The sequence below is a fragment of the Monodelphis domestica genome, chromosome 7 (genome assembly GCF_027887165.1).
Source record: "Monodelphis domestica isolate mMonDom1 chromosome 7, mMonDom1.pri, whole genome shotgun sequence".
In the NCBI taxonomy this organism is placed as follows: Eukaryota; Metazoa; Chordata; class Mammalia; order Didelphimorphia; family Didelphidae; genus Monodelphis; species Monodelphis domestica.
The window spans coordinates 158,516,642-158,536,832 of NC_077233.1; the positions used below are offsets into that span (position 1 = coordinate 158,516,642).

The 20,191-nt window shown below is 33.6% G+C and overlaps 1 protein-coding gene across 6 annotated transcripts in view; it reads left to right on the top strand.

The window, feature by feature from the left end:
- The window catches only part of VPS13A (vacuolar protein sorting 13 homolog A), a 317,263-nt gene that overhangs the window by 63,855 nt on the left and 233,217 nt on the right, over positions 1 to 20,191 (top strand). For all 6 annotated transcript variants that reach the window (XM_007499009.3, XM_056803980.1, XM_056803981.1 and 3 more), the window contains exons 6-8: positions 7,958 to 8,064; positions 8,579 to 8,638; positions 19,844 to 19,903. In XM_007499009.3, the coding sequence (XP_007499071.2) occupies positions 7,958 to 8,064; positions 8,579 to 8,638; positions 19,844 to 19,903 (227 nt within the window). The remainder of the gene's footprint in view (positions 1 to 7,957; positions 8,065 to 8,578; positions 8,639 to 19,843; positions 19,904 to 20,191) is intronic.

The window sequence follows — 20,191 nt, forward strand, 5'->3', positions numbered from 1 at the left end:
ATGTGGATGGTTTTCCTAATATTGAACCATCCTTGCATTCCTGGTATAAATTCCACCTGTTCATAATGAATAACCTTTGTGATCACTTGCTGGAGTCTTTTTGCTGGTATTCTATTTAAGATTATTGCATCTATGTTCATAAAGGAGATTGGTTTATAGTTTTCTTTCACTGCTTTTGACCTACCTGGCTTTGGAATCACTACCATATTTGTGTCATAAAAAGAACCTGTTAAGACTCCTTCTTTGCTTTTTTTTTGTCAAATAGTTTCTAGAATCTTGGGATTAGTTCTTTAAAGGTTTGATAGAATTTACTTGTGAATTTATCACCCTGGGGATTTTTTCTTGGGGAGTTCATTGATGGCTTGTTCAATTTCTTTTGGAAATGGGCTTATTCATGTAATCTATCTCTTCTTTTGTTAATCTAGGCAATTTATATTTTTGTAAATATTTGCCCATTTCACCTAGATTGACATATTTATTGCCCTATAGCTCTTAATAATTGCCTTAATTGCCCCTTCATTCGAGGTGAGATTGCCCTTTTCAATTTTGATACTGTTAATTTGATTCTCTTCTTTCATTTTTTTATTAGATTAATCAGTACTTTATTTGTTTTTTCAAAGTGCCAGCTCCTAGTCTTATTTATTAGTTCAGTAATTCTTTTATTTTCATTTTTATTAATTTATCCTTTAATTTTTGGGATTTCCAATTTAGTTTTTATCTGAGGATTTTAAATTTGTTCTCTTTCTAATTTTTTAAGTTGTAATCCCAATTCATTGGTCTCCTCCCTTTTTATTTTGTTGACATAGGCATTCAGGGATATAAAATTTCTCCTGACTACTGCTTTGTCTATATCCCAGAGATTTTAATATGTTGTCTCCTCATTGTCATGTTCTTTGGTGCTATCAGTGATTGTTTCTATGATTTGTTCTTTGACCCACCAGTTTTGAAGATTAGATTTAGTTTCCAATTAGTTTTAAATTTGCCTCAAATGAATTCTTATTAATTATAATTTTTTTCACATTATGATCTGAAATGGTTGCAATTCTGCTTTTCTGCATTTGTTTGTGATGTTTTTATGCCTGAGTACATGGTAGATATCTGTATTTGAACCATGTGCTGCTGAAAAGAAGGTATATTCCTTTTTATTCCTATTAACTTTTCTCCAGATATCTATTAACTCTAATTTTTCTAAAATTTCATTTATTTCCCTTTCTTTCTTATTTATTTTTTGTTTCAATTTATCTAGTTCTGATAGGGGAAAGTTGAGGTTCCCCACTAGTATGGTTTTACTCTCTATTTCCTTCTTAATCTCCTTTAGTTTCTCCTTTAAAAATCTGGATGCTATACAATGTTACATAAATGTTTACTATCAATATCACTTCATTGTTTATGGTACCTTTTAGTAAGATGTAATTTCTTTCCTTATCTCTTTTAATCAGTTCTATTTTTATTTTATCTTGTCTGATATTTTGATTTCTACTCCTGATTTTTTACTTTCCATAATCCTCAAGAAATTCTGCTCCAGCCTTTTACTTTTAATCTGTATGTGTCATTTGCCTCAAACGTGTTTCTTGTAAACAACATATAGTAGATTCTTGTTTTTAATCTACTCTGCCATCTGCTTCTTTTTTATGAATGAGTTCATCCTATTCACATTCACAGTTATGATTACTGTGTATTGCCCTCCATCTTATTTTCTCCTTTTGATCCTGGTCTATTCCCTTTCACTCCGTTCCTCCTTAAAAGTGTTTTGCTTTTTATCACCCCCTTCCTTCATTCCTCCCTCCAGTTACCTCTCCTTTCCCTTGTCTTATTTCTCTTCTACTTCTCCATAGGGTAAGATAGAATTCTATAACCCTGTGAGTATATTTGTTTTACCAGTTATGAACCAGTTATGATGATAATAAAGTTTAAGCTTTGCCCTTCATCACCCTCATCCTCCCTTTCCTGTAATAATTTTTCATACCTATTTATATTATATAGTTTATCCCATTCCATCTCTCCCTTCCCTTTTCTCTTAGTATAATCCTTTTATACCCCTTGATTTTTTTTACATATATCATTGTAATAAGCTTACTTCCCTACCCTTTCTAAGTATATTCCTTTTATTTGCTCTACTAATAAGAATAATGTTTAAGAATTATGGCTATCCTCTTTCAATGTAGAAATACAAACATTTTGACCTTGATGAGTCCCTTAAATTTCCTCTTTCTTATTTACCTTTTTAGGCTTCTCTTGGGTTTCATGTTTGGACTTCAATTTTTTTGTTTTGGTCTGGCTTATTTTTCAGGAATCCCTGGAAATCTGTTATCTCATTGAATGTCTATTTTTTTATCCCTGAAAGATTATACTCTGTTTTTCTGGATATATGACTCTGGGTTGTAAACCATGATCTTTCACTTTCCTTAATATCATATTTGATGTCTTCCTTAGAGTCTTTAATATTGAAGCCCATAAGTCCTGTGTGATCTTTATTGTAACTCCATAGTTTTTGAATTATATTTTTTCTGGCCATTTGCAGTATTTTTTCCCTTGGCTTGGGGGCTTTTGAATTTAGCTATTAATTCTCAAAGAGCTGGAAATTGTTATTTTAGGAATTTTTTCTAGAGGTGTTATGGATTCTTTCAATTTTTATTTCATTTCCTTGTTCAAGAATATCTGGGCATTTTCTTTGTTAATTTCTTATATTATGTTGTCCAAGCTTTTTTTTTTTTTTTTAAATAATGGCTTTCAGGTAGCCTAATAATTCTTAAATTGTCTTTCATGTATCTATTTTCCAGGTCTATTGTTTTTTCAGTTAGCTATTTCATGATTCCTTTTTTTTTCATTGTTTTGATTTTGGTTCATTGTTTTTTGATGTCTAATGAAATCATTAGTTACTAGTTGCTCAATTCTAATTTTCAAGGTTTGTTTTTCCTCCATCAGCTTTTGGGTCTCCTTTTTCATTTGGCCCATTTCTTTTTGCATTGCTTTCATTTCTCTTCCCCACTTTTCTTCCACCTCTCTTAATTGGTTTTTAAAGTCTTATTTGAGCTCTTCCAGACTCTGAGTCCAATTCATATTTTGCATGTGTTTACTTTCCTTTCACTGTCCCCTTCTCTATCTTTATCGTGCTTTTTGTCTCCGTAAAAATTCTTTATAGTTAGCTTTTTATATATAGCTTTTTTTGGTGTCTGCTCATTTTTCTTACCTTTTTATAGGTAGGCTTTGTTCTCTGGGAGGTTAGGGTACCTTTTTAAATTTCAGTCCTTCCTTAGTGCTACCCTTAGTTTTATTTCTGGTTTTCTGACACTTTTGGTTCTTCTAAGATGGTATGATGGCCTGAGGGCTGGGAGTTCTGAGGGCCACCTCCCATTGCTGATTCAGTTAATCCTTGAGATCCTAATAGCTGAAATTCTCACCTCAGATTTGCATTTAAGCTATTAGTCTTTACTCTGTGCTTTTGTTTCACTGTGAGCTTGATTTTGTCAGGCATACAGTAGATTGCCTTGTTCTGGGGTTCCACTCTGAGCTTTTGACAAGAGGATAGGGAGGCCATTCTCCTTCCCCCTCAACCCCCCCCTCCCCAACTCCCATCCTACTTGGGTCTATCATCTATATCAAACTGGGATCTACGTACGACTTCACTGGGTATGGGTTAGTTGGACCTCTCTGCCCAGGCAGTGTCTCAGGTCTGGATGTTGGCTTGGGCCTAGATTCTGAACCTGGGACAGCAGATATGGGGTTAGGGATGTGGCTTGCTCTTGGCTTTCTCTTCAGTCCTTTCTATAGCTTTCCTTCTGGCTCTTCTCCCCTCTTACATCCCCCTGCACCCCTGTGCCTACTTTTTGGGTTTTTCTTTTCCTGAAAGTTGTTTCACTCTGTCTCCTTGTTGGTTCTTTCACTCCTGTATTCGTTTTGTGGTGTTATTTTAAGGTCGGTTGGAGAGAATTCTCATGGTGAGTTTGAGCTTCTCTGCTTCTACTATGCCATCTTGACTTCCCACAAACTCATGAGAGATTAAATTATAAGCTTCTCTGACTCTTTTTGTATTCTCAGTGCTTAGCCCAGTGCTGGCATATAGTAAGTGATTAATAAATGTTGATTTTGTGTAGGGTTAAATTTTTGGTAGGAGTTTGACAGAAGTAAAGAGAGCAGTTTGGTAAAACACAAAACAGTTTATTTTGAGAAGTTCAGATAGTACATAGGAAGGATTATTTCTCTTATATCTTATAACTATACCTAAAATCCTAATCCTACCTAAAATTTCTAAGAAATCCTAATCTAACTGCCCTCTTGGGCAGGTTCTTCTGCCTAGGTCAGGCCCAGCCTAAATACATACACTGTCTACCTAAGAATTTATTCACTACCTAACTACCTACCTAAGCTAATCAATAAGCCATTATCTCCCACAACCTCTTTAAAATCTGGTTTCTATATCCCAATTCTCAACAGTAAAAACTGTGTGCCTGACTGAGACAAAGACAGACCAAGCTGCTGCTCTCTAGGGAATTAAGAGTAAAGGAGCCCTTAAACTCTTAACAGTGTTCCTTTTATATGATCCTTGTCTCTTAAGTAATGGAATCTTCAGCTCTCTGCTAACTCTTATTTAGAAATGTTTCTGTCCCTACCTCCTATTCTGCCTCTTAAAGAGACAGAGGGAGAGATTAAGAAACTCTCTTTAACCATATATTGATTGATGATTAAAGATAACATGAACGTCTTTGGAGAAAATGACTATCATTTCTACTTATCTAACTTGTTCTCCCTATTAGGATTTTGTTCATCAGTTAAATTATGTTAATTTCTTTCTCTCTTTTCTGAGAGGTGAAATTGTCAGTCAGCCAAGATGACTTTTATATGAATGAACATTTTAATATATGTCTACTTAGATGGTGTCCTCTGTCATAGCTGAATATTGCTTTTGTGACATTATTGTCATCTCGATCTATCTATCTGGAATTCACTATCCTTTTACTTTGGCTACGGGATTCATTCAGTGAATATTAATTAAATAATTACTGCTCACCATGGTAGTCACTGGATGGGGCAAGTCTGTAAAATATTATATGATATTTGTAGTAGGAGATCTTCAATTACACTCCTGGTATATTTTTAGCTAACTCTTCTTTTTTTCTAGTTCAAGTACAAGACTAATGCAGTGAGGAGAAATATTGGAGTAAAAGCTTATATGTTACTGTCAGTACAAAGATGTTTCCTGAATCTTTGTATTAATTTTTTGTTCTTAATTCTCCATTATTCATGTCTGTCTTCTCATTATATTTTTCTATTGGCTATCTCTTGAAATTTGGTGTCTAAAACGGGTCACTTTACTATTCTTAGGATCTCTGAATTAAAAAACAGATGAGCAAACTATTGTAATATGATTTATTTCCTTGGTAATCTTGTTGATTATATTTTAAACATTTAAAAACAGAATTCTAAGATGGAATCCATAGTCTTCACCAGACTGCCAAAGAGTCTATGACAGAAGACTTCACCTTTGCTGTAGAGTTATTTAGATTCCCCTCAGACTTCACTGATTAGAGAATGGTGCCATAGTTTCAGCCACACATAAAACCTTGAGTGTACCTTTAATTGCCTCAGCATTTCTAAATCTATCTAAATCTAGAGTCACCAATATTAATAATTTTCTTATGTTTTCAACTTGCATTGCTACCAGAGTCAAGCCCCTCATTATTTCATGTCTACATTATTGCTGTGAATCCTAATTCACCTTTCTACTAGTTGTTTGTATGCCTCTCTTTTTTCTCCATTTTTTCTTATTTATTGTTGACTTGTCTTCCTAAAACACCTTTTCATGTTTCCATAGCTATTAAAGATTTATTATTAGGTATAGATTAAAGCCTAACTCCTTAACCTGGTATTCAAAGTTCCTATACATTTTGACCCTTATCTGCCATTCAAGTCTTATTTCTCTTTGCCTTCCCCATATGAATTCTATTCTTCAACTGAACTGAAATTTTTTAAAAATTTAGTTCACATTTATTCTACTTGGGAAACTCTCCTTATTTCCCTACTTAAGATGTATTTTTCCTATGGGATCTTGAACAAATCTTGCTGTCTCATAAAGTTTTCATTAAATATCTGAACCCTCAATAATTGCTGCTTTTCTTGAGCTATTATAACACTTATTATCTTTACCACTTTTTTTTTTACTTTGGCACTTATTAACTTATATTGTTACTTATCTCTTTATGTTTATGATAATACCATATGTATGTGTATTACTCTGGCCTCTTTTAATACCATTCCTATACTTAAGAGGCCAAATACATATTTAAAGAAATTTAGGTATATAAGCTATTGGTTCACAATCTCATTGTTTAATTTATTTTAAGGGCCGTTTAAATCATTAATCCAGTGAATTATTCTATGGTTTCTATATTGACAGGTTTTGTCCCTGATTCCTGAAAGATCTATTTAGCCCTTTCTTACAGGTCCTCACACCTTCTCCATTCTGCAAGGTTGAAATTTCTCTTTTTAAGTCACCTAAATTGGTATAGTGATTCTATCCTTCTTACATAGAACTTCTCTCCCCCGATATGCCTCAAATTCTCTCATTATTTTTTCTTTGCCACATTTCTTAGTTCCTTCTTTGCTTCTATATCTACTCAGTCTTTTTGTATACTTCCTTGATCATTGAATAAGCAAAATTTTTATCTGTTTTCTCTAGGTCTTGCCCTTAAGATTCATAATTAACTGTTCTTTGGGTAGCTCCTTAAATTCCTGAGCAATGATACATTCCCATTTCCCCAGTGCTAGGATAGAGTTGTACTTTTCTAAATATAGATCACCCGCTTGGATCCATTATTTGATCTCACACTTCTGATGCCTGTTTTCTGCTCCAGTTTGCTGTTTTAATTCATGGGGAAAGTTAAGAAAAAACATTTTTACTTAGTAAAGTTTTTGGACTTCAGTATCCACATTTATAAAATGGTGGCAGGAAATGGAGTGTTGTATTAGGTAGTCCCAGAAGTCCCCTCCAGCTCTAAAGTGGTATAATTAATCTATGATAGAATAGGCCACATGACATAGTGAAAATGTCTCTTGTCTTGGAGTCAGGAAGACCTGAGTTAAATTATGCCTCAGAAAGTTACCAGCTATATCTTTTTGTCATAGACAAGTCACTTAAACATTCTTTGCCTCAGTTTGTAGACTACTTCTCCTTGTAAACTGCATGAAATGGGGGGAATGGACTCAGTGGTTTCCAAAGTCTCTTACTTTAAATCTATATCCCACATAAAATTAGCACAACTAAACCTCATAACTTACCTAGCTATTAACTGCTTTAGCCACATAGAAATACTTTTGAATCCCAAGTGTTTTGTTATATGATAGGATATATATAAATATATAAAATATATGATAGGTTATATAAATTACTTTGTTTGTAGTTTCAATCATGCAGAAGAAGTGTCAGAAAGTATTTAAACAATATTATTCAAGGTAAATTTTTAAAAATGTAAATGCTAAACTCACACTGTAAAGCATGCCAGACTCTTAATTCCATAGGGGCTAAATATAGCTCCACATTTTGTCTATTCAAAATTTGGTCCATGTTATGCTTGCTCGCGCTCTCTCTCTCTCTCTCTCTCTCTCTCTCTCTCTCTCTCTCTCTCTCTCCCTCTCCCTCTCTCTCTCCCCTCTCTCCCCCCTTTCCCTCCCTATCTCTTTCTGTCTCTGTCTCTCTCCCTCCTTGTCTCGCCTCCCCCCCCCCCCCCCCCGTCTCTGTCTCTCTTTCTTCCCCTCCCTAGCAATTTCTCATAAAGGACTTTGTTATGTGTTTTTTCTTTCTTAAACATTTTAACAATTGAGTAATATTTATATGTAATATGTAGGTTTAGTGATCTTGATGTCACAGCCTCTTTTTTGGTGGTGGCTTAATCAGTGTAAGGATTTCTCTAAACTGCATTTTCTCTCAAATTAGTCATGTTTTTATGTTTGCATTTTATAGAAAATCTAGAAGAGAAACAGGATACCTTCACAGAAAAGCTAATTGCACAGATAATAAAAAATCTTCATGTAAAAATTTCCAATATCCATGTCCGATATGAAGATGATGTAAGTATTTTTATAGTTTTTTCTTTACTTTGAACAATTATAACTGTCATTTGTAATTTACCTTAATGAAGAACTTGTTTCTTATTTTATATTCTGATTATTTTAGGTGTATTTATTGTCATTGTTGTTATAACTAGCAGCTGCAAATTGTTTTGAATATTCTTTAAGTTTGTCATGTCTTCCTTTTGGAAGTAGAACTGGATCAAGAGTCAAAATAATTACGTTTGAGTATTGGCTTTGCCCGTTGATTAGTCTTCTGACTTTGGGGAAATCTCTTAATTTAATTTTTAACATAGGGATAATATCTGCCCTTTTGAGAAATAAGTGACATAGTGAATTTGAAAGCACTTTGAAAACTATATAATCAAATGCAATATGGTGTCATATTTTTAAAAAGATAAGTGTTGTACAGCACTAAAATCTGGACAGTGTTTAAAATGTAGACATAGTGAATATTTCTTTGAAGAAATAAAATTTTCCCTTATATTTTTTATTTTCTTACTTAATTTTTTAGGTTACAAATCGAAAAAAACCATTGGCATTTGGAATATCTCTTCAGAATCTCAGCATGGAGGTATTTTATCTTTAGAAAAGATAAGCAGATTGATTTTAACTTCCTGCCACAAATATGCAAATACAAAAATATTCTTACTTATTATTTACTGATCTTCCCTGCTACAATCAAAAGTTGGGTATAGGAAGGTTAGATATTATGATTAGTAGACTAGTTCATATCTATAGAAGAATATGGAAACCACAAAAGAATGAAGTTGATAAAAATTTTTATTAAAAGAGTTTGAAGATTTTTATTGTTTATTAGGTTCTATAATTTCCATATTGTATCTGTTGAATATAAACATTTTAAAAATCATAAGCCATGGATTTTAATTGTTCTACAACTTTGTTTTTGAAGAGAAAGTTTTATGTGATCAATTTTATTTCTATTTTTATTTATTTAAAAGTAGTTTTCCATGGTTAAATGATTCATGTTCTGTCCCTCTCTTCCCTCCCTCCTCCTAGAGCTGACAAGCAATTCGATTGTTATACATGTATTATCACTCAATACCTATTTCCATATTCTTCATTTTTATAATAATCTTTTAAAAACCAAAAGTCCCAATCCTATACCCATGTTTTTTTAAAAAATTTTATACTCCCTGTGATCAATTTTAAAATAATAATCAATTATTAAATATCCTTAGGGCTACATAGAAGTAAGCTAGTATTTTAGGTGTGTATATTCAAAAATAGAATAAACATGATTTTGTATAATTCAAAAGCTTGGCAAAACAGTATGTAATGAAATTCATATAGATATAATTCTAGAAATATGTTGAAACAAAAACATGGGCCAGGAATTATTAAATGGTTCGGTTATTAAGGGCAGTATTAGAGAAATGGCAAAACTACAAATAATAAGCTTGTATGTTATTAAATATTGCAAAAATCAAATTACTTTATGTAAACACTTTTTGAAAGTTATACAAACATACCTTTGAAATAATTTTTACTAAAACTTTCTGTGTAGCTGAATTTATTACAGAGATGTCATTCAATGAATCATGTTCATATATTTTTTGGGTTTTCTGCAGATTTCATTTATCACTAATGTGCATGGCTATGTAGCTGCCATGGTTGTATAAATATTTACTACTACTAAATTTTATGAATTGTTCATTCTTGTTCTCACAGGTAGATTTCCTTGACTAAAATTATTTTAAAATACTGTTTCCTTTTATATTTCATATTGTATGGGCAGTATTTTAATAGCTAATTTTTGCCTTGTTCTTCAAATTTAGGTAACACCTTTGAACCTGTCATATATAAACTTAGTACCTTGTTACAGAAATGTAAAATCTATTTCTTATTTTTGGTGTGTGCTTGAAGTTGTGATTTTTTTTTTTTAATATTTGGAGTTCTATTAGGGGGCTTCTTCCCCAAGTCCAGATCATCACCTTTTCCATGACTTTGAGCCTTAGACATTATCTTGGGGCACTGATGGGATGAGCAGACTGCCCTGGTCACTCAGCCAGGATGGGGCAAGAGGGATCTTGAAGCCAAGTCTTCCCAAATACCCTCTTAACCACTGTGATGCTGCTTCTTCTTTTAGAAGACTATACATTCGATTCTAGATACTGCTATTTTTCATTCCAAGAAATTATTGAAACCTAGTATTTCTTTGAGAAAAATTTTAATAGGTGGTCAAGTTCATTCAGATGTTCCAAGTGAGTTATTTGTTCAGTTTTTCTTTACAACTTAATGTTAAAAATTCACTGCAAGTATGCAATTAATTTCATTGTCATTTTATCTAAAAACTGAACAATTTTTAATATAAAAGAATTCAATTAATAATCTTTTAGTTGCCAACAATGATGCTTTTTTTTCTCATTCCTCTATTGATTGATTGATCTAATTAGACTGCCTCTAAGATTTGTTGTGATAATAACATTTTGAGGGGTTACATGTACCATCTTCCTATATAAAGATGTATACTGTTTAACCTTGTTAGTCCCTTATCATTTCATACTCATGTTTACCTTTTTATGCTTCTTTTGAGGTCTTTCTTTGAATATCATATTTTTAATTTAGCTTAAGCTTCTCTTCAAGAATGTTTTAAAGTCCTCTTTTCATGAAATTTTCTTTTTTCCCCCTCCTGCAGGATTATAATCAGCTTTGCTAGGCAAATTTGGTTGAAATCCTAGATCTTTTGCTTTTTGGAACATCATATTTTTTTTAAACATTATTTTATTTGGTCATTTTCATACATTGTTCATTGGAAACAGATCATTTTCTTTTCCTCTCCCCCAACCCCCCAACCCCACCCCTTCCCTAGGATTTGTCTGGGTATCACATGTGTCCTTGCTCTGAACCCATTTCCTTGTTGTTGGTATTTGCATTAGGGCGCTCATTTAGTGTCTCTCCTCAATCATGTCCCCTCAACCTCTGTAGTCAAGCAGTTGCTTTTCCTCGGTGTTTTTACTCCCTCAGTTTGTCCTCTGCTTGAGGATAGTTTAGTTTTTTTTTTTCTTGTAGATCACTGCAGGTTGTTCAGGGACATTGTAAAGCCATTACTGGAGAAGTCCATTACGTTCTCTTCTACCACAATGTGTCAGTCTCTGTGTACAATGTTCTCTTGGTTCTGCCCCTCTCGCTCTGCATCACTTCCTGGAGGTTGTTCCAGTCTCCATGGAATTCCTCCACTTTATTATTCCTTTTAGCACAATAGTATTCCATCACCAACATATACCACAATTTGTTCAGCCATTCTCCAATTGAAGGGCATCCCCTCATTTTCCAATTTTTGGCTACCACAAAGAGCGCAGCTATGAATATTCTTGTACAAGTCTTTTTCCTTATTATCTCCTTGGGGTACAAACCCAGCCGTGCTATGGCTGGATCAAAGGGCAGACAGTCTTTTATCGCCCTTTGGGCATAGTTCCAAATTGCCCTCCAGAATGGTTGGATCAATTCACAACTCCACCAGCAATGCATTAATGTCCCTACTTTTCCACATCCCCTCCAGCATGCATTACTTTCCTTTGTTGTCATGTTGAACAATCTGCTAGGTGTGAGGTGATACCTCAAAGTTGTTTTGACTTGCATCTCTCTGATTATAAGAGATCTAGATCTAGAAAACTTTTTCATGCGCTTATTAATAGTCTTGATTTCTTTAACTGAAAATTGCCTATTCATGTCCCTTGCCCATTTTTCAATTGGAGAATGGCTTGATTTTTTGTACAACTGGTTTAGCTCTTTATAGATTTGAGTAATTAGACCTTTGTCAGAGGTTTTTGTTATGAAGATTGTTTCCCAATTTGTTGCTTTCCTTCTAATTTTAGTTACATTGGTTTTGTTTGTACAAAAACTTTTTAATTTGATGTAGTCAAAATTATTTATTTTGCATTTTGTGACTCTTTCTAAGTCTTGCTTGGTTTTAAAATCTTTCCCTTCCCAAAGGTCTGACATGTATACTATTCTGTGTTCACCTAATTTACTTATAGTTTCCTTCTTTATATTCAAGTCATTCGCCCTTTCTGAGTTTATCATGGTGTAGGGTGTGAGATATTGATCCAAACCTACTCTCTCCTACACTGTCTTCCAATTTTCCCAGCAGGATTTTTGTCCCAAAAGCTGGGGTCTTTGTGTTTGTCAAAGACTGTCTTACTGAGGTCATTTACCCCAAGTCTATTCCACTGATCTTCCTCTCTGTCTCTTAGCCAGTACCAAATTGTTTTGATGACCGCTGCTTTGTAATATAGTTTGAGATCTGGGACTGCAAGGCCACCTTCCTTTGTATTTTTTTTTTCATTATTTCCCTGGATATCTTTGATCCTTTATTCTTCCAAATGAACTTTGTTATGGTTTTCTCTAATTCAGTAAAATTGTTTTTTGGTAGTTCAATGGGTATGGCACTGAATAGATAGATAAGTTTGGGTAGGATGGTCATTTTTATTATGTTAGCTTGTCCCACCCATGAGCAATCAATGTTTTTCCAATTGTTTAGATCTAGTTTTAATTGTGTGGAGAGTGTTTTGTAGTTGTGTTCATATAGTTCCTGTCTTTGTCTTGGCAAATAGATTCCTAAGTATTTTATATTGTCTCGAGTGACTTTAAATGGAATTTCTCTTTATAATTCTTGCTGCTGAACTGGGTTGGAGATATATAGAAATGCTGATGACTTATGTGTGTTTATTTTGTATCCTGCAACTTTGCTAAAGTTGTTGATTATTTCAATTAGCTTTTTGGATGATTCCCTGGGATTCTTTAAGTAAATCATATCATCTGCAAAGAGTGACAACTTGGTCTCCTCATTGCCAATTTTAATACCTTCAATTTCTTTTTCTTCTCTAATTGTTACTGCTAGTGTTTCTAGTACAATATTAAATAATAAAGGTGATAATGGGCATCCTTGTTTGACTCCTGATCTTATTGGGAAGGCTTTGAGTTTTTCCCCAGTGCAGATGATGTTTGCTGTTGGTATTAGGTATATACTTTTTATTATTTTTAGGAAAGGTCCTTCTAATCCTATACTTTCTAGTGTTTTTAATAGGAATGGGTGTTGTATTTTGTCAAAGGCTTTTTCTGCATCTATTGAAATAGTCATGTGATTTTTGTTGGTTTGCTTGTTTATATGGTCAATTATGTGGATGGTTTTCCTAATATTGAACCATCCTTGCATTCCTGGAATGAATCCTACCTGATCGTAGTGGATAATCCTTGTGATGACTTGCTGGAGTCTTTTTGCTAGTATCCTATTTAAGATTTTTGCATCGATATTCATTAGGGAGATTGGCCTATAGTTTTCTTTCTCTGTTTTTAACCTGCCTGGCTTTGGGATCAGTACCATGTTTGTGTCGTAAAAAGAATTTGGTAGAACCCCTTCTTGGTTTATTCTGTCAAATAGTTTGTATAGTATTAGGGTTAGCTGTTCTTTGAATGTTTGATAGAATTCATTTGTGAATCCATCTGGACCTGGGGATTTTTTCTTAGGGAGTTCTTTGATGGCTTTCTGATACGGGGTTGTTTAGGTAACTTATTTCTTCTTTTAGTCTAGGTAATTTATATTTTTGTAAGTATTCATCCATATCACTTAGATTGCCATATTTTTTGCCATATAATTGGGCATAGTAGTTTTTAATGATTGCCTTGATTTCCTCTTCATTAGAGGTGAGGTCTCCCTTTTCATCTTGGATACTGTCAATTTGTTTTTTTTCTTTCCTTTTTTTAATTAGACTGACTAGTACTTGGTCAATTTTATTTGTTTTTTTTTCAAAGTACCAGCTTCTAGTCTTATTTATTAAATCAATAGTTCTTTGACTTTTAATTTTATTAATTTCTCCTTTGATTTTTAGGATCTCTAATTTAGTCTTTATCTGAGAATTTTTAATTTGTTCACTTTTTAGTTTTTTAATTGGCATGCCCAATTCATTGACCTCTGCCCATCTTAATTTGTTTATATATGAACTCAAGGATATAAATTTCCCCCTGAGTACTGCTTCGGCTGCATCCCATAGGTTTTGAAAGGATGTCTCACCATTGTCATTTTCTTCAATGAAGTTATTAATAGTTTCTACGATTGGTTCTTTAACTAGCTGGTTTTGGAGAATCATATTGTTTAATTTCTAATTAATTTTTGATTTATCTATCCATGTACCCTTACTAATTATCATTTTTATTGCATTGTGGTCTGAGAAGGTTGCATTTATTATTTCTGCCCTTTTGCACTTGTTTGCAATGATTTTGTGCCCTAGTACATGGTCAGTTTTTGTGAATGTACCATGTACTGCTGAAAAGAAGGTTTATTCCTTTTTGTCCCTATTTATTTTTCTCCATATATCTACTAACTCTAATTTTTCTAAGATTTCATTTGCTTCTCTCACCTCTTTCTTATTTATTTATTTATTTATTTTTTATTTGATTTATCTAGTTCAGATAGGGGAAGGTTCACGTCTCCCACTAGTATAGTTTTTCTATCTATTTCATCCTTGAGCTCCTCTAGTTTCTCCTTTAAAAATTTGGATGCTCTGCCATTTGGTGCATACATATTGAGTACAGATATTTCTTTGTTGTCTATACTGCCTTTTATCAGGATGTAATTACCTTCCCTATCTCTTTTAACTAGATTTATTTTTACTTTGGCTTTGTCCGATATCATGATTGCTACTCCTGCCTTCTTTTTATCATTTGATGCCCAATAGGTTTGGCTCCATCCTCTTACTTTCACCCTATGTGTATCTACCTTCCTCATGTGTGTTTCTTGCGGCCAGCATATGGTAGGGTTTTGGATTCTAATCCACTCTGCTATTCGCTTGTATTTTATGGGTGAATTCATTCCATTCACATTCAGAGTTGTGATTACTAGCTGTGTATTTCCCAGCATTTTGATTTCTACTCCTGGTCCTGCCTTTTCTTCTTTCACTATTTCCTTCTATACCAATGTTTGTTTATAATCAGGCCCCCCCCCACCCCCCTTATTTTACTGGAACATCATATTTTAAGTTCTCTGCTCCTTTGTAGTAGTGGCTGTTAAATAGTGGATGGTCCTGACTGTGACTGTAGTATGTTCTCATTCATCTGGGTGCTCTGGATTTTGGGTATAATATTTCCTGGGAGTTTTCATTTTGGGATTTCAGGAAGTAACCATTGAATTCTATTTCTACTCTCATTCTAAGATATTTCCTTCATAATTAATTGAAATAGGATATCTAAGCTGTTTTTTGTTTATGGGCTTCAGGTTCTCCAAAGATTCTTAAATTATTTTAAATCTATTTTTTAGGTCTTTTATTTTTCCTATGAAATATTCAACATTTCTTTTTTATTTTCAGTTTTTTTACTTTTTTATTATCTTTACTGTTTTATTATTTCTTGTCTCATAGAATCATTAGCTTCCGTTTGGCTAATTCTAATATTTTAAGGAGTTTTTTCTTTTCTAAGATTTTGTACTACTTTTACCAAGCTATTAAATTGTTTTTTGTAAGATTCTTGCATAGTTCTTTTTTTCTTTATTTTTTCCTCTACCACTTCTATCAGATTTTTAAAAAAATAATTTTTTGTTCTTTTAAAAATCTCTTTTTTTTTCCTTCAACACTTCTGGGAATTCTTATTGAGCTTATATTTAATCTGAATTTTTTCTTGAGGCTTTGTTTATAGTTTTTTGATCCATTCTCTTTTTTATTTAAGTTTTGAGCTTCCTTAGTACCACTGTGACTTATTATGGCTGGGTTCTATCTTTGTTTGCTCATTCTTCCAATCTGTTTTTGATTTTGAACTTTATGTTAGTGTTGGGCTCTGGTTACTCTAAGGAGGCTTGATCTTCTGTTCTTTTATTTCCTTCTGCTTTCACAGCTTAGTCTGGGAGCCCAAATGTTTTCATTGCTTTCAAAGTGATATGATTTGGGGAGGTCTATTTGTTGCCCTCCTAGTCTGAGCTCTAGATGTTCTTGAACCAAGTTTGGGTCTTTTGGCTTGTGAGTGTGTGGTTGATGGTCAGTAAACTGTTGTTGGACTCAGTTGCTGATAGCCCATTATAGGTTTGGAATCATTAAATTGCTGGCTTTCCTTTGGTCTTTTTCTCCTCCCTTGGTTATTCCACTGTAGTCTTAAACACTGGAGTAAAGATTAAAACCTGTGAGTGTGAAGCCACACAGCTAAATTTCTGGAACTTGTTCCTTACTTAGTACACAAGCATGACCCTTGTCCACCTGCAGCTACTTGTTGTCTGTGATCTGGAACTGCACAATGGGCAAAAGATGCATTAGATGGCATCTTTTCCTACACCCAGTGCCAGTTCATGGGTTTCCTGGGATTTCTTTCTGGCTCTGTGCTTCTAGTCATGCTGTTCTATATGGGTTGTTTTTCCATCCCTGGGGGCTAGAATGTTCCCATCTCATTGCTGCCGTTAGATTGTGCTTCTGGCTTGTTTCCATCTCTACAGACCTCTCTATTTTCCTAAGCTTCTTTGAGTTTGGAAAGTGATTCACTGAGACTTTCTTGTCTTTCCCCTTCAAAATTGAGATTGATATTTTTTATAGGTTGTTGGGAATGAGGTGTGTGGGTGAACTGGGCAACTAACAATGCTTCTTCTCTACCATCCTAAACGCCAGTTCCAACCTCATTATACATTATTCCCCTTCCTGATCTCTGTTCCATCCAAACTGTCCTTCTCTTTGTTACTCATGTCTGCTGCTTCATTGAGTAGAGCTTTTGTGCTCTCTGATTCCTGTGCCTAGAGTGCGCTCTCTTCTTTCTTTTTCTTCAAATATCAGCTTCTACATGAAGCTTTTCTTGATTCCTCTCATCTACTACTGTCCATTCTCCCAGCTCCCCCATATTTTTTATATTTTTAACTCTTAAAAAAACTTTTATCTTCTATCTTAGAATCAATACTAATTCTAAGGCAGAAAAGCAGTAATGGGTAGGCATTTGGGGCTAAGTCACTTGGCTAGAATCACATATCTAGGAATTGCCTGAAACCACATTTGAACCCACAACCTCCCAGCTCCAGGCCTAGTGCTCTGCCCCCTGAGCCACCTAGCTTTCCCTTGCAATTAATTCTTTATATATCATGCATGGATCTGTTAAAGGATTCACTTTCCTTTGTCTTCTTCTTTATCTGGTCATCTCAAAACAGAAATCAGTCTTGCTTAGTGCTACAAATTGATTCTAAGGTGACTTGAGGTTACTAGGCAAGCACTGTTTTAGATTCATTAGGTCAAAGGAAAATCAATCCTTGAAAGAATTTATCCTTTTATGATACATAGACTTTAGTTGCCTTCAAATTTATTCATCACAATTCATTTAAACTTGAAAAGGTTAATAATGAAGCTCTTTTGGTGTGAGAGTTTGTACTCTTTGATTCATTTTCCATTTCCTGTCCTCTGAAGTCTGGTCTCATCAGTTTGGATCAGAAAGATATGAACAGGGAGAGGGAGAAGAGGGAGAGGGAGAGGGAGAGAAGGAGAGAGAGAGAGAGAGAGAGACAGAGACAGAGAGACAGAGAGAGAGACAGAGAGAGAGAGAGGACAGACAGAGAGAGAGAGAGAGAGACAGTGAGACAGAGACAGAGAGAGAGAGAGCGACAGAGAGAGAGAGAGAGAGAGAGAGAGAGAGAGAGAGAGAGAGAGAGAGAGAGAGAGAGAGAATGAATGTCTAAGTATGGGTGGAGTAATGTAAAATTCCCAAGACATTCCTGATTCTTAGACCAAGTATCTCCATTGTTACAGTAAGGAAATAGCTAAATCAAATCTTCTAAAGTACAGTCTGAGTAGTTTTTAAGATTCACACCATATCATGTACAGCCTTCTCCTCAGCCTTGATAAATGCCATTGGTTTCCTGTTACTTACATCATCAAGTATCTAATCCTTTGGTGTCCAATGAAACTGAAGGGAAAAGAAAATAGAACTAATCTAGATATCACAAGGATGATTTTTGAATCTTAGTTTATGGAAAGTTTAAATTGGAAAGGCAAGTGAAGTCAATGTTTATTAAGTGCTTGCTTTTGTTCTACATTCTGCTAAGCACTGGAAATACAAATGCAAACAAAGAGAAGAATAAACACTTCTTACCTAATAGAACTGACAGTGGAATGGGGGAAGACTACATAAAAAAAGCAGCTAAAGTAATGTATGCTTGTATGGATATGAAGGTGAAATAAAGTACATGCAGGGCATAGTGGAAAGTTCAGAGTTAAGAGTGAACTAAGAGAAGAGTAAATAACAGTTGATTCTGGCCTTTCCTAAAAATGGAGGTTCCATGAAAAACTTGTTAGTGGGAAAATAAGACTACAAGGGCAGTTTTCCAAGTTGAGAAAGCAGCTGAGGCATGGTGACAAGGGTCAGAAACTCAATTGCAGATCTAGGAGACAAGACAAAGATAAACAATTAAATTTATCTTAATCTTTTTACAAAGGCATAGCTGTTTGTTTTATTTGTACTTTTAAAAAAGGAAAGAAAGAAATTGCGGTGAATAACCAGAAATTTTTTCAAAAAAAGAAATTGCAAGAATTCTGATCATTAAATTTGAATTATAAGGAACATTAGAGATCATCTAGTTCAACTATTTTAAGATTAAGAAATTGACATAGGGACCTGAATTGGTTTGTCCTAAGCACAGGGATAGGAAGTACCAGAGAAGAAAGTGCCAGAGAAGACATTGCAGTCTTACTGTCTTTGGTTTTTGAAATATGAGGAAAAATTTACTTTATACTTGGAACTGGGAATTCTATGTTGAATAATATTTAAAATTGAATAAATGGCATAAGTAAGAATTTTGAAAATGGAACCATTATTGTATAAATATACAATAAATGATATTCCGATACAATCTTAGTTCAGCTACTATCATAAAACATAAAGTAATTAAATGTGTACACATATGCTACTTTCAATTTATGTTCATGCTTTTATTCTTTCAAATTACAGTGTCAGTGGATTTAGCAAAAAAAAAATATGAGTTCTAGTCCTGCCTACCCACTTATTAGCTGTATAATCTGAATAAAATCATCTGCATACTGCCAAAGGAGCCTAGGATCCCCTGCTGTTGTATTGTACTTAGAAATATAACCAAAAATTAGGAGGATTTAGGCTAGTGAGAAAGCAAGTTACCTCCTCCAAATTTACCATTTTCCTTATTTTGTTATTATTGTTTCTAGTGAAACTTAAGTTCTTAGTGCTAACAGCTGAAAGGCCTTGTTTTAAAAAAAAAATGAAGGTCTAAATAACTTAATTTATTTTTTATAATTTAAAATTTTTATTTTCCCAATTACATGTAATAACAACTGAAGTTATAAAATACAAATTTTTTCCATCCCACCCATATCTCCCTCCTCCTGGAGATGATAAGCAATTTTATCTGGATTATACATGTATAAGACTTCCCCTATTTTGAGTTGTCAACTTATTTATTATGTCAAGTTGAAACCTATAGTTCTTTGTAATTTGTTCTTAAGTGATTCTTGAACTTATTCTTAATATGTAATACTATCTACTGCTTCTTTCTGACTTTGCTAATTGACCTCTCTGAGGTTTGATTAAGACTTCCTCTGAAAAATATTGAAAAAAATTAGTAAATTTTTGTTTAGTAATGATTTGACTGCTATATCTAACAAGTTACATAATCTTTTAAAGTCTCAGTTTCCTTATCTTTAAGTTGTGGATATTAATATTTTCTGTACATATGCAAGTATTTTGTATATAGACATTTTATAGTTTTAGTGTCATAAATGTAGACTAGTATTAAGATCTCAAATTTGATTTCACTTGTAAATTTTTCCTTTTTTAGACAACTGATCAAGATTGGAATCCATGTGTAGATACTGACACTGAGAAATTCTTTCGTAAGGTAAATTATACAGAATACTATTTTTCTCCCCATTGTCATATAGAGCTAGAGAGTCTTTTTCTTTCTTTCCTTCTCTTCTTTCTTTTCTTTTCTTTTTTTTTTGTGTTTTTTTAGAAAAGGTAATACTATGTAGAAAAATAATTATGACCAAAAACAGATATGATCAGCCAGGATAAGAATACAATTACAAAGTACCAAACTATCTAAAAATATTTGAGAGCTTGGGAAAAAAATTCATTTGGATAAACAAAAGCTCAGGAATATCAAGGGAATTAATGAAAAAAAAAA